This window comes from Mus caroli, chromosome 6, assembly GCF_900094665.2.
Source record: "Mus caroli chromosome 6, CAROLI_EIJ_v1.1, whole genome shotgun sequence".
Taxonomy (NCBI): Eukaryota; Metazoa; Chordata; class Mammalia; order Rodentia; family Muridae; genus Mus; species Mus caroli.
In genome coordinates this window covers 42,356,465-42,369,507 of record NC_034575.1, presented here as the reverse complement: position 1 = coordinate 42,369,507, position 13,043 = coordinate 42,356,465, and the positions used below count along the sequence as shown (strand labels likewise).

Genomic DNA, 13,043 nt, shown 5'->3' with positions numbered 1-13,043 from the left:
GAGAGAGAGAGAGAGAGAGAGAGAAAGAGAGAAAGAGAAGAGAAGAGAAGAGAAGAGAAGAGAAGAGAAGAGAAGAGAAGAGAAGAGAAGAGAAGAGAGGAAAGGCTGGGGATAGTTCAGTGGATAAGAGCACTTGCTGTGCATGAGGACCTGAGTTCAAATCCTCAGCACTCACGTAAAAAGCCAAGTGCACCTGTAACCGCAGTGTGCCACAGACAGCAAGAGAGAGAGAGGGCAACACCCCTGGGACTTGCTGGCTCCCAGCTTAGCCCCAGGTCCAGTAAGAGACCCTCTCTTGTAGGAATAGGCAGAGAATGAAAAAACAGGACCCAGCAATCTCTGCTCATGTATATTAGTGCACCCACACACAAAATTTATTTGCTCAGAAATGGGAAAGTCCATTTAAATAAAAAAGATTTACCTGTGTTTTGTCATTTTCAATGGCCTCTGGTTTATCCCACCTTCTCAGGACTTGCATCAAATCCTTCCCGATCTCCTTTGGAGCCATGCCTGCTCTGCATTTAAGTTCTACAGGGCTGCTACACTACAGTGGATCCCAGACTTGCTTCTGGTCTGTCTCTAGAACACTTTGAGTATTCAAGGTCTTCTGTGGCCTGTACTATAGGCCTCACCATCTAACTATATAACCACAGACTCATACCTCTCTGCCCAGGCCACACCAGTCTCCTTCTTGCCTTACAATTCCTGTCTCCCTGCCTTCCTTTCCTTTTACCCTGTGCAGCTCTTGCTTCAAGCCTGACTTCAACGTGAAGTTGCACCTGCTGCTTCATGCAGCATGAACTTGTCACTTCTCACATAGACCAGCGTCACTACCTTGGATTGCCCCTTTCTTCTTCAAGTGGATCAGCCTCCTAACTCCAGTCACAGGTAAACCATCCCCCAACAGACTGCCTATCTTGGCTGAAATGGGCTAAACATGGGTAATTTAGTGAATGATATGCAAAGTCCAGCATACTGAGAGGCACTGCCTTTGGTTAGTCCTGAGAGTAGAGCTTACTGTCTCAGAGAACGGGGCCTCTCACAGTGTAGCTAAAGACACCTGTATAGTGAGACCCATTGGAATACGGTTCAGGAACCGATAGGCAGGCACTGTGGGTGTTGGTGCCCACTGGCTATGTATGGCTTCTCTCCAGCACTGCTCTCCAGCCTTCTGTAGCCACCGTGGCAAACCCCAGGGAAGATCAAGTGTGTGTTTCCCACTGTTTTCATGGTGGACAGCCACATAGTTTCATTCTCACGAATGTCTTCTCTTTCCCATTACATTTCAAGCTTGACAAGGATTGGGTCTTATACATGGTCACCAACTGTTGAATAATGATCTAAGGCCTATCTATCTTTAATCTTTTCCTCTAAACACTTTTTCTATACAATGACACAAATCACCAAAAGTTAAGGGACCAGGTTTGGCATGGTGGCACATACCTTTAATTCCAGCACTCAAAGAGACAGAAGCAGGCAGATCTCTCTGAGTTTGAAGCCAGCCTGATCTACACAGCGAGTTTCAGGCCAGTCAGGGCCGCATAGTAAGACATTGACTGAAAAAGTGGGTGGGGTGGGGGGACCATGAGGACTCAGGCCCCGAGCTTGACATTCTCTGAGCTGATCAGTGTCACATAGCAGTTCTCAGAGGATAGACATAACCATCACCATCATGAGGCAGAGCTGCTGTGGTAGCCTTTGGGAGACCTTGGTCCACAGCCACAATAAAATAACAATACAGCCAATAGCTGGGTCTGTGGTAACGGCACTGAGGCTGCTCATATTACCTGTGGAAGGAGGGCGAAGGGTCACAGCTGACCTCACAGGAGAATTCAGTCAGCTCTCCCGCCTGCCCCAGTTGTATATAATTTTAGACATGCCAGTGTGTATAAGAGGTAGAAGCTGACTGGGGGCAGAGCACACCCGTGGTGTCTTGCCTGTGTTGCCTGCCCCTGCTTCTGTAATTAACCTTAGCAAGCTCACTCACCAAGCCGCACTGGGTGGATCCATCTTTGGTTTGTTGGAGAGAACAGACTCTACCTTTATGGCTCCCCAGCACCCCTTGTCTCTCTGTACTTTAGAGCAGTGTGGCCTTGCTCTGTACCCAGGAGTGTGTGGTGGCAGTGCAGAGAAATGCTGCATCCTAAGAAGTCACACCAGCTCTCTGGGACAAATAGCACAGCTCTGGAAGGGCCTAGAAGCAGCTCTGAGCACTGGAGGCTTTACTCTTCCTTCCTGGGTCTTTTTTTTTTTTTTTTAAATTATTATTTCCACTATTTGAGACTTTACATTTAAACAGGCGCACACATACACCNTTATTTCCACTATTTGAGACTTTACATTTAAACAGGCGCACACATACACCCCAAGACAGACACACAGACCTCTCTCTCTCTCTCTCTCTCTCTCTCTCTCTCTCTCTCTCTCTCTCTCTCTCACACACACACACACACACCTGGGGCTGGAGAGATGCGTTCTTACAGAAGACCTAGATTTGGTTCCTAGCACCTACATTGGGAAGGGGCCCATTCATTCAGACTGTAGTGGTGGATAGTACAACCCACCAGATGGGGCTCCAGAGAACAGGAGTCTTGGCTGTCAATAGCTCCATCACTATACCTCTTTGGGAATCAGCTTCTTGCAGGGTAAAAGAAAGGAATTAAACTCAAGCTGTGTGTTAAATGTTTTAAACTTATAACTCAGTAGCTATTCCCCACCCCCACTTATAGCAGCTAAAAGTATTTGGATCTTACTTTCCATGATTTAGATGATGAATTATTTTCTTTGTATGCTTTTGTAAAGTAGTATATTGTTGCCTCCCAAATAATCCCTGAACTGGAGGATCCCCTTCTGCCCCATCAGAACTCCACTGAAGCCTCCCTTACATTTATCTCATGATAATCCATTTTCCTAAGGTTAGTCTCTTTCAAAATGCTGAGTGAAGGAGCAAAGAAAGAAATCCCAGTTCGGTGGGTCACAGTTCATTGAGGTCTGCTGTAGGATGTCACGCTAGCGGACCCTCCAGCTTTGGGAACATGCAATCTGCAATCTGGATACCTTTTATTTAATTTCAAGAATTCCCTTTGCACGGCAAAAAAGGGTCTGAGGAAAGCAGAGCAGCGCAGATGAGCAGGACAGAAGCAGAGCGCTCACAAACGTGGTGCCATGAAATGCTGGCCACCCACCACGCTCCCTAGCTGGGAGAGAAACAGGATCCACAAGAGGAGTGGGAAAGCCATTTTTGACACAAACAAGGGTCCTGGGGCATGCCACCCCACCCCAGTGCCTGGCCATGCAAGATGCTGAAATGGAGACTGGCCCGCCAGGCTGCGGTGCTGGGAGCCATGGAGTGATGCACCAAAATGAAAGGGAGTCCTTTGGGCGCTTCCCAAGGCGCCTGCAGGGTCAGAGCATAGTAGGTCTGTGTCCATGTCCGTGAGCACAATCAGTTAACAGATAGCACCAACTGGGATGCCCAGGGCAGGAGAGAGCTCAGGCTCTAGCACCCACTTGCCCAGCCCTCCTGGGCAGAGTCTCATTCATTCCTTGGTGGCTACTCTGGCAGCCAGTCTTTCCTCACCCTGTGCCCTGGGAAACTGGAGTAAACCATCAGGGTGAGGTCTGACCCAGGGCACCAGTTGCCTCTGGAGGGCCTGGCCTTAGTTGTGCAGTGAGAAGCTGCTGCTGCACCTGACTGAATGATCAGAATTGAGAAATACAGGTTGGGGACCAGGATGCTAGGGCCCAGGCTCAAGTCACAGAAGAGCCTTCCCACGACCACGCCTAGACATTTTACAGCCCATCAAGTCCCTATTCCCAGTTACCCCAGGAGTTGGCCCCTGTTGCTTCTGAGAGGATTTGGGGGTCCAGGGAGGGAAGTGGGAGAGGAGAGAGACCAGAAAGGCCAGGTGAGATCGGTCTAAGACCGGCAGAGGTAGGCAGTGTGTGCGGTGGGGACACTGCACTGGGCTGGAGCCCTGGTGTGGCTTGGCCACACTGTTCTCATGTGGTCTTACTAAACAACTATCTCACCCGTGTCTCACTCTCCTCAGTTACCACATTAGGAAAACCCTACCCCACCTAACTCGAAGGGATAAGCTAAGGGTGTAAATAGATAACGGATAGAAAACACTTTTTAAAAAAGTATAAAGCGCTATTAGAGCGCGAGGCAGTGTTGTTATGAGGATGTTACCCTTAGCGCTTCCCTCAGCTTCCACACCGCAGATTTGCTCTCCTTTTCAGGATGTGTCCTCACCTTAGGATGGATCATATTTCCTTGTCTCAGAAGGGGTTGGAGACTCCCTGGTCGCTTTCCCTGATCAGAATCTGTAACCCAGGTGGCCAGTGGTGTGTCCGAGGTGTGTCCCAACGATTCCTGCTGCCTTGCTGTCCTGGGACCTTCCCTGGCCACTGGGTCCACCCTATGAGATGATCTGGACTGTCCACTAGAGTTGGACAGTACTGGGGTACCCAGGTCCACCCCTTGGAATACCCTGTCTGGAGTGCAATTCCTGTGCCGATTTCCAGCAGGAGGTGAGGAGAGGGCGGGGAGGTGCGCTGAGAACAGTGGGGCAGGAGGGTTGGTCCTCAAGAACCCTAACCCGCCCCAACTCCAGTCCATTCCTCCCCGCCCCCCAGCCCAACCCTAGTCTCTTTCTGGTGGCACCTGGAGTGGCCGCGGGGCCCCCAGGCCCGGGCCATTGTGCACGCGCAGGTGGTCCTTGAGTGACTCCTTGTAGCGGAAGCTCTTGCCACACTCGCCACATGTGTAGGGCCGCTCGCCTGTGTGGATCCGCTGGTGCTTTAGCAGGTTCTGCTTTCGGATGAAGCTCTTGCCGCAGAGCGCGCACTGGAAGGGCCGCTCGCCCGTGTGCAGCCGCTGGTGGTTCTGCAGGTGCTCCTTGCGGCTGTAGGTCTTCTCACACTCGGAGCATTTGTAGGGCCTCTCACCGCGGTGCGTCATCTGGTGGCGGATGAGGCCAGAGTGGCAGTTGAAGCTTTTCTCGCACTCCGCGCACTCGTAGGGTCGTTCCTTGGTGTGGCTGCGGTGATGAATGATGAGGCTCTTTCGCACGCCGAAGGTCTTGCCGCATTCCAGGCAAGAGTAGGGCTTGCTGCGCGCGCCGTGAGCAAGGAGGCTCCGCCGCAGGCCTCCCGGGCAGCAGCTACCGCAGCCACTGCCCGCACCGGCACCGGTATTATTGCCACTACCCGCACTAGTGCCGCCGCCGCCGCCGCTGCCACCACCACCGCCACCGCCTGCACTGCCTTCTCCGGTGGGCTGAGCCTCGCCTCCGGTACTACGCTCGCCTGGAAGCGCAGGGAAGCCATCCTCCAGCAGGCTACGGCTCCCGGGTCCGCCAGGGTTCTCCGGTACAGCCAAGGCGGGCAGGCTCTGCTGGTGAGGTTGGGTTTGGGGCTGCACAGATGGGGGTGGGTTCTTTACAAGCAGCAGGCTGTCACCTAGGGGCGGGGAGGAAGACAGAAGTGACACGCTGATAGCGCTCATCTTCAGGATGACCCCAGTGTCCCGGAGCGGGGCTAGATCATCCTGGCCTCATTTTCTTTAATATTAAGATGAGCCTAACCGCTCACCAATGCCCTGTGATTTGGGATCAGGGATAGGCAAGCCCTCCGGGTTGCTTCTGCTACCCAAAGTCACCTTCAGAGGTAGAGTGCTCAGGGGTCAAGAGCCCTAGCTCTTTCTGGGTTGGATTTCCAGCAACCACAATGCGACTCACAATAGACTAACTCCAGTTCTAGGGCATCTGATGTTCTCTTCTTCACCAGGCATGCACAAGGAGCACAGACATACATGCAGATAAAACACCAATATGTATATACATTTTAAACATTTTGTAAAGATAGACTGAACTGGGGTGTGGTGTTCACCATCACCATTATTCCCAGCACTCAGGAGGCAGAAGCAGGCAGAGCTCTGTGAGTTCGAGGCCATACTGAGACCTTGTCTCAAAAATAATTAAATAAATAAAAATAAATGTAAAAAAGTAAATGTCAGATTGCCCTGAAGTAATAAAACTTAGGTGTAGTCTGAGGGATAATGTTAATTTATCTTTGGAGACTCTATGGGAGGGAGAGAATTTGCACGTGGTGAAAACCCATTTAGAGGTTTACCAGAATGGAACACAGGGAGCTCGGGTCCAAACCTCAGAGGGATGTGCAGTTAGGGCATCAGGCCAAAGAAAGCAGGCTGGGTAACTGGGATGTTGCCCAAAGGGTCCTGGCCTCTAACAAAACCATGATGTCATTTCACAACATGCTCTCCAGGGAACTGCTTCTTCTCAGGCTATAGTGCCTTTCCCTTGCATCCCAGCATCTCTAGGCCATAAATCCCTAGGCCATAAATCTGAGTATCAGAGGGGAGTGTACAGTGCGCATGGAGGGATATATATGTGTGTGCAGTGGGCTGAGTCCAGGCTCTTTGTGTCAGAACAATGACCTCAATTCCCTTCTTCTTCTGCCTCTTCCTTGATTACTGTACCACTTTCTGGTTCTCCCTCCCCGAAGAGAAGCCTAACCCCTACTCAGAGGCAACCTGTGGAGGATGGTCAATAAGGTGAATTTTTATCCACCCCTTTCTCTCCTCAGTACTCCCATTTGGAAGCAGGGACAAATGGGGGCTACTTCTTTTTTATTTGTTTGTTTTTTGTTTTTTTTTTTTCCAAGACAGGATTTCTCTGTGTAGCCCTGGCTATCCTCTGTAGACCAGGCTGGCCTCGAACTCAGAAATTTGCCTGCCTCTGCCTCCCAAGTACTGGGATTAAAGGTGTGCGCCACCTCGCCTGGCTTGGGGGCTACTTTTTTTTTTTTTTAAAGATTTATTTATTTATTATATGTAAGTACACTGTAGCTGTCTTCAGACACCCCAGAAGAGGGCGCCAGATCTCGATACGGATGGTTGTGAGCCACCATGTGATTGCTGGGGTTTGAACTCTGGACCTTCTGAAGAGCAGTCCGGTGCTCTTACCCACTGAGCCATCTCACCAGCCCTTGGGGGCTACTTCTTATAGATAGAATCTCTTATAAGCATCACATGTCAATAATAATAATAATAAAAAAAGCCTAAGCCAAGAAATAGGAGGTGGGACACTGGCAGGAAGAGAGAGGATTCTGGGAAATAGTGAAAGAATAAAAAGGAAGAGATTCAAGCATGATGCTGAGAGAGACACTGAGGAAGATGTGAAGGAAGAAGCAGGTTGGGACTGAAGGAGAGGTAACTAAACATATGGAAGACATAGAATAGTTTGAATGGGTAAATAAGTTAGGAGCTAGTCAGGGTATGAGCCAAAGATTATGACCTAGACCATTTATTAATAAATAATTACTCTCAGAGTTGTCATTTTGGAAGCAGGGGCCAGGCAAAAAGAGAAACCGATTTTTTTCAGCTTCTCGGGTCACAACTGTCATGTTCTACCCCATCCTTGAGGCTCTGAAGCCAATTTTTAAATACTACCTTATACAGACCAGGCCCGCTCTCTCTTCTGGCCTAGTCAACTCTCACTACTATTTCTATAGGAGCAGCCAAAGAGCGAACACCAAATTCATTCACCTTGATTCCAGATGCTCGAATGCACCATCCTGGTTCCAAAGCACTTGTGGCCCGCGTACCAACTAGAATGTGGATGTTGGCTGCTGCTACACCAAGGCCTGTGACTTCACTCCTGTCCACATGCTCAACAGTTCCTGTGGCTGCTTCCCAGGGAACCCACCTCCTCTGAACAATCCTCCTCTGATAATTCTTGAATCTCAGCACAACCAGCAGTCCACTTTCTCCACTTCCCATCATGCTCTGCTTCCCTGCCGCTGTTTTCTTTGCCTGGCCCAATTCAGCACTCAAGGTCTAGCAGGATGATTATTCCACGGCAAACACCCTGGTGCTCCACAGTTCAGGTGCCTATTTCCTGGCTTAGGCTTTTTTTTATTGACATGTGATGCTTATAAGAGGTTCTCTCTATAAGAAGTAGCCCCCATTTGTCCCTGCTCCCAAATGGGAGTACCGAGGAGAGAAGGATGGATAAAAATTCGCCTTCTTCACCATCTTCCACAGGCTGCCTCTGAGTAGGTGTTAGGCTCCTCTTGGGGGAGGGAGAACCAGTAAGTGGTACAGTAACCAAGGAAGAGGCACAAGAAGAAGGGAATTGAGGTCATTGTTCTAACACAGAATCCCAATCCTTGCATGTTGCCTTTGAGAACTACACTTCTGGCCTAGGTGGCCTTCCTCACAGACTGGGCCCTGGCTCTTGTCTTTAGTGACTTCTGGTTTCACTCTGCAATTATCATATTGTTCCTTCTCTTCCTTGTCTTCTGTGTCTTCTCATGCTTGGGCATGAGAGGTTTTGCCTTCTGGCTACTGCTGTTAACTGATTCAGATACAAGCAAGTGATTGGCATCTGGTGATTTGGTGTGAGTAGTTTGCTGGAAGATTTCTGGAAGGTTTCTTAGCGCTGAGAGCAAAGTTTCTCCACCTTTCTAATGCTGTGACCCTTTAATATAGTACCTCCTCTGTGACCCCCAACCATAAAATTATTTGCATTGCTATGTCATAACTGTAATTTTACCACTGTATGACTTTTTGTTTTTGTTTTTTCGAGACAGGGTCTCTCTGTGTAGCCCTGGCTGTCCTGGAACTCACTTTGTAGACTAGGCTGGCCTCGAACTCAGAAATCCACCTGCCTCTGCCTCCCGATAGCTGGGATTAAAGGTGTGCGCCACCATGCCCGGCCACTGTATGACTTTTAAATATCTGTGATTTCCAATGTGTAGTATGTTGAAGTCTGATCTGTTGCTATGTACTGTAATGCTAGTTACTGGCCCTGGTTGCCCTGGGATGAGAGAATCCTTACATACACCAAGTGATGCTATGTGACTTTGCTCTTTAATATAAAAGTATTGGTTGAATAAAGGGGTCTACAACTTACAGCTGGGCAGAAGAGATGTAGTTTTGGTTCCTGGACTTGGGGTCTGAGGCAGGACCACAAGGGGAGGGAAGAGAGAAAGTGGAGAGAGGAGAAAATGCCATGGGGTAGGTGAGTCATGAAAACATGCCCATGAGGTCTGGCCAACTGGAGTTAAGAGCTGCCCAGATGGAACGTGGCAAGTTATAACTCAGGGTTATTGATGGGGAAGTAGATTTTAATAGCTTAAAGGGTGGATTTCTGCCCAGGCTAGTGCATTGCACTAAAGACTTTCTATAAATATGAAGGTTTTGTGTCTTATCTGGGAACAGAATGATCAAAGGTGGGGTAGAAACTCATGATTGAGATTAAATAATAACAACAGTAGTGAACATTCTAGAATTTTTGTTTTTTAAAAACACATAGAAATATTATAAGAATATGGTTTTGTTCCAATCCCAGATGTGGGATGACTGTCATTTGCCTGATGCTCTAGCAGAGGCCTGCTTGCACCAGCTGCAGATAGTTCCTACAATTGTGTAACATTTGAAATTCTGGGAACTTTTCAGAGGGTATATAAATGCTAGGACCCCAAGGTGAACGGTTGGTGGTTGTTCAGAGAGGTGGTTGCAGTTTCTTAGTCTTGCTCAAAGAAGAAACAGAAGGAAAGAATTTAAATTCAGAGATCTCTCTCTCCCCCTCTATCCTTCTTTCTCTCCTATTGATGGGGTAAAATGGGGGGTAGGGGTGGGAAAAGGAACTTGCAAAATAGTTAAGGCAAACGACATGTAATGGATCGAAAGTTAAGGATAAAAATAGGAAATTTGAGCCAGGCTGTAGTAGCGCACGCCTTTAATCCCAGCACTTGGGAAGCAGAGGCAGGCAGATTTCTGAGTTGGAGGCCAGCTTGGTCTACAAAGTGAGTTCCAGGACAGCCAGGGCTACACAGAGAAACCCTGTCTCAGACAACAAACAAACAAAAAAGGAAATTTGGTTTGAAATGTCATGGAGGAAATGGCATGGGATGAAGGAATGGGTTTTTATTTTTCAAGAGGCCAGCAAAAAGTTTACTGGGACCCCCTCACCTCTGGCTATGCTCCCAGAGGGGATTTTCTGTTTTTACTTTTTCTTCTTTTTTTTTTTTTTTTTTCCCCAAGACAGGGTTTCTCTGTATAGCTCTAGAACTCACACCGTAGACCAGGCTGGGCCTCAAACTCAGAAATCCACCTGCCTCTGCCTCCCGAGTGCTGGGATTAAAGACTGATATTGGTTCTAATATGTACCATGTTAATATAGTAGGTCAAGCTATAGCTAGAGATCTCTGATATCAAAATGCCCAGTGCTTCAATTGCAGGAAATATGATCATTTGCAAAGAGACTGTAACCCAACCAAAATCCTCAGATATCAAACAGCCAGTGCATTAACTACGAGAAATACAGTACTTTGTACAGGAAAAGTGAACAAGTCATTTCTAGAGACAATGGTTTTCCGAAATTTCAAATAGAAAGAATGCCCAGGCTTTCTGGGGAGTGTATATGATACAACACAGGCCACCACTGGATTCAGGAATGCAGATCCAAAACAAGATATGCAAGGTAATTCCTTATCATCGGGAAATGGCCTTGGGAACCTGGCATGAGGCCACTCAGTAAAAAGCATGAGCTTTTTGCCTCTTGTCAGTCAGGAAATAGCAAGCAGGAAGAAAACTTCAACTGAGTATTGGTGGTCATGCTCAAAGAAGAAACAAAAGGAAAGAAATTAGATTCTGTTCTCTCTCTCTCTCTCTCTCTCTCTCTCTCTCTCTCTCTCTCTCTCTCTCCTTTCCTTCCTAGCTAGTGATAGAGAATGAAAAAGATAGAGGGATAAAAGATGGGAAAAAGAAAAACCCACAAAGTAGCATAGACCAGCTACACTGTGCTCCATGAAACTTTGCCCAGAACACCCTAAAATACAAAATTAAAGTAAATTTAAAATGACAAGTCTAGAAATGGTTGGGGGCTATAGAAGTGGCTGCTATTATCATTTCTTTCAATGCCAGTAGTCAATCTTCTGGGTTTTCTGTACATTATCCTGGTTTGCCAACAGGCTACGAAGCAGACTGCACTAAATTCCACTCCAAACAAGGACTCACAGCTCTCCCACTGAAGGAAAACACGCCAGGTTCTAACAGAGGCACACACTACTTACTGGGCCCAGAGTCCAGTCCAAGCTCCCCTTCCATTGAGTCACGTGGGCCCCATGGGTACGGCTGCTCTTCCTGCTTGATCCAGGACAAAATGTCATGTGCTGAGATGAGAGACTCTGTTGTTAGGGGGAAAAGGCAATCTTAAGACTTCATTCACTTTCACTTAGCATCCACTATACATCGAACTCCAGAGAGACTACGGGGCCAGGCCATGCTAAAGGAAGCTCAGCTTTGAAGCCTGGAGGGCCACAGCTGGCTGGTTTGACCTGTAGTGCAGAGGCAGGGCCAGAGCCACTGACAAGCCCACAGCAAGAGCTTAGGACTCTATGAGGAGACTCTGCTTCCCATCTGCCTGGTCCCCTCAACCAACCACAGGCAATTTCTCATCCTCTCTCCTTGATATGGAGGGTAGGATGAGACCGTGGTGTCAGGATTTCTAGAAGGAATGCCACTGGACCGCTCACGTTTACAAACTCACACATAAATGCATCTCCAGCCCAGCTGGGTGCGTTTCCCTACACCTTAGAACCTCCCCAGACTTTTCATGGGAGATATCGCACAAATGCAGGTCCAGAAGGGGGATAAGGGATGGCCCTGTGACGACGAGCACTGACTGCTCTTGCAGAGGACCCAAGTTCAGTTTCCAGCACCCACACCAACAGCTCATAACCTCTGTACTCTAGCTCTAGGAAATCTGGCCTCTGTTGGCACACACATATACATTATTAAAAATAAAATAAGCCTTTTACAAAGAAAGTAAAGAAATTCCAGAAAATATAAGTTACTTGCTCTTTGACACACAAATACACATTGCATTTTGCAGCCTTTTGGTTTAAATTCTTCAACAAGCAGAATTAAGGTGATTTTTTTTTTATCCATTCCATTGACACATTAAATGCTAAGTTTAAAAATTCACTCTGAGGGACTGGAGAGGTAGCTCAGAGGTTAAAAGCACTGACTGCTCTTGCAGAGGTCCTGAGTTCAATCCCCAGCAACCACACGGTGGCTCACAACCATCTGTAATGGGATCTGATGCCCTCTTCTGCTGTGTCTGAAGACAGCGACAGTGTACTCATATACATAAAATAAATGAAATATTAAAAAAAAAATCACTGACATCTTTCTCACCTGAATTAGGATCTGTGGGAATATCTCTCTCTGCCAAATCCTGCTGGTCCCATACACACTGCTGTTCTTCCTGCTTAATCCGGGACAAAAGGTCCTGGGCAGAGATGGGGGAGTCTACTCATGGGAACAAAGAGAGCAAACATGTTAGAGAAGGAGGAATCCCACCAGTCCGTGTTATTTAGTGAATCTGATTTCAAGCAATCATTTGTTTTCCCTAAGAGTCAAGGATAACAATAAATTATTCCAATTAGCTAACGGCTCCAGCTATTCTGGCCATAATGAATGTGGCTGAAGGCTGGAGTATGTCACAGTGAACAGGATACAAAATACTTCTAGAGATTTAACCAACAGGATGAGGTCTCTGCTCCACAGAAGATGGCATGCTCATGAGGGAATTTCCCAGGAAAACAGCCCTTTCAGGGAAGCCTTTTATCAGTATCTGAATGGAACTTATCAAAGAGAAAACAGCTTTCTTTTCAAAGGCTACTAAACCTGTAACCGCACACTTGGGAGGTGGAGGCAGGAGGATTAGAAGTTCAGTGTCATCCCTGACTACATAGAAAATTTGAGGCTAGTCTTGGGTCCATTAGACTCTATATCAAACAATTTTTTTCTTTTCTTTTTATTTGTTTGTTTGTTTTTTTTTTTAAGATTTATTTATTTATTATATGTAAGTTCACTGTAGCTATCTTCAGACACTCCAGAAGAGGGCACCAGATCTCGGTTACGGATGGTTGTGAGCCACCATGTGGTTGCTGGGATTTGAACTCTGGACCTTCGGAAGAGCAGTCGGGTGCTCTTACCCACTGAGCCA

At 47.6% G+C, this 13,043-nt stretch overlaps 1 protein-coding gene across 2 annotated transcripts in view; it reads right to left on the bottom strand.

Annotated features, from left to right (window-relative positions):
• Window positions 1-2,723: 2,723 nt before the first annotated feature.
• Znf282 (zinc finger protein 282) overlaps window positions 2,724-13,043 on the bottom strand; it is a 27,763-nt gene continuing 17,443 nt past the window's right edge. Inside the window, exons 6-9 of one of the 2 annotated variants that reach the window (XM_021164619.2) lie at window positions 12,230-12,343; window positions 11,104-11,217; window positions 4,946-5,463; window positions 2,724-4,548 (exon numbers count right to left, since the gene is read on the bottom strand). In XM_021164619.2, coding sequence (XP_021020278.1) covers window positions 4,282-4,548; window positions 4,946-5,463; window positions 11,104-11,217; window positions 12,230-12,343 — 1,013 coding nt within the window. In that variant the 3' untranslated portion in view covers window positions 2,724-4,281. Of the gene's footprint in view, window positions 5,464-11,103; window positions 11,218-12,229; window positions 12,344-13,043 lie in introns of both variants that reach the window. The other variant, XM_021164618.2, reaches the window with a different exon arrangement.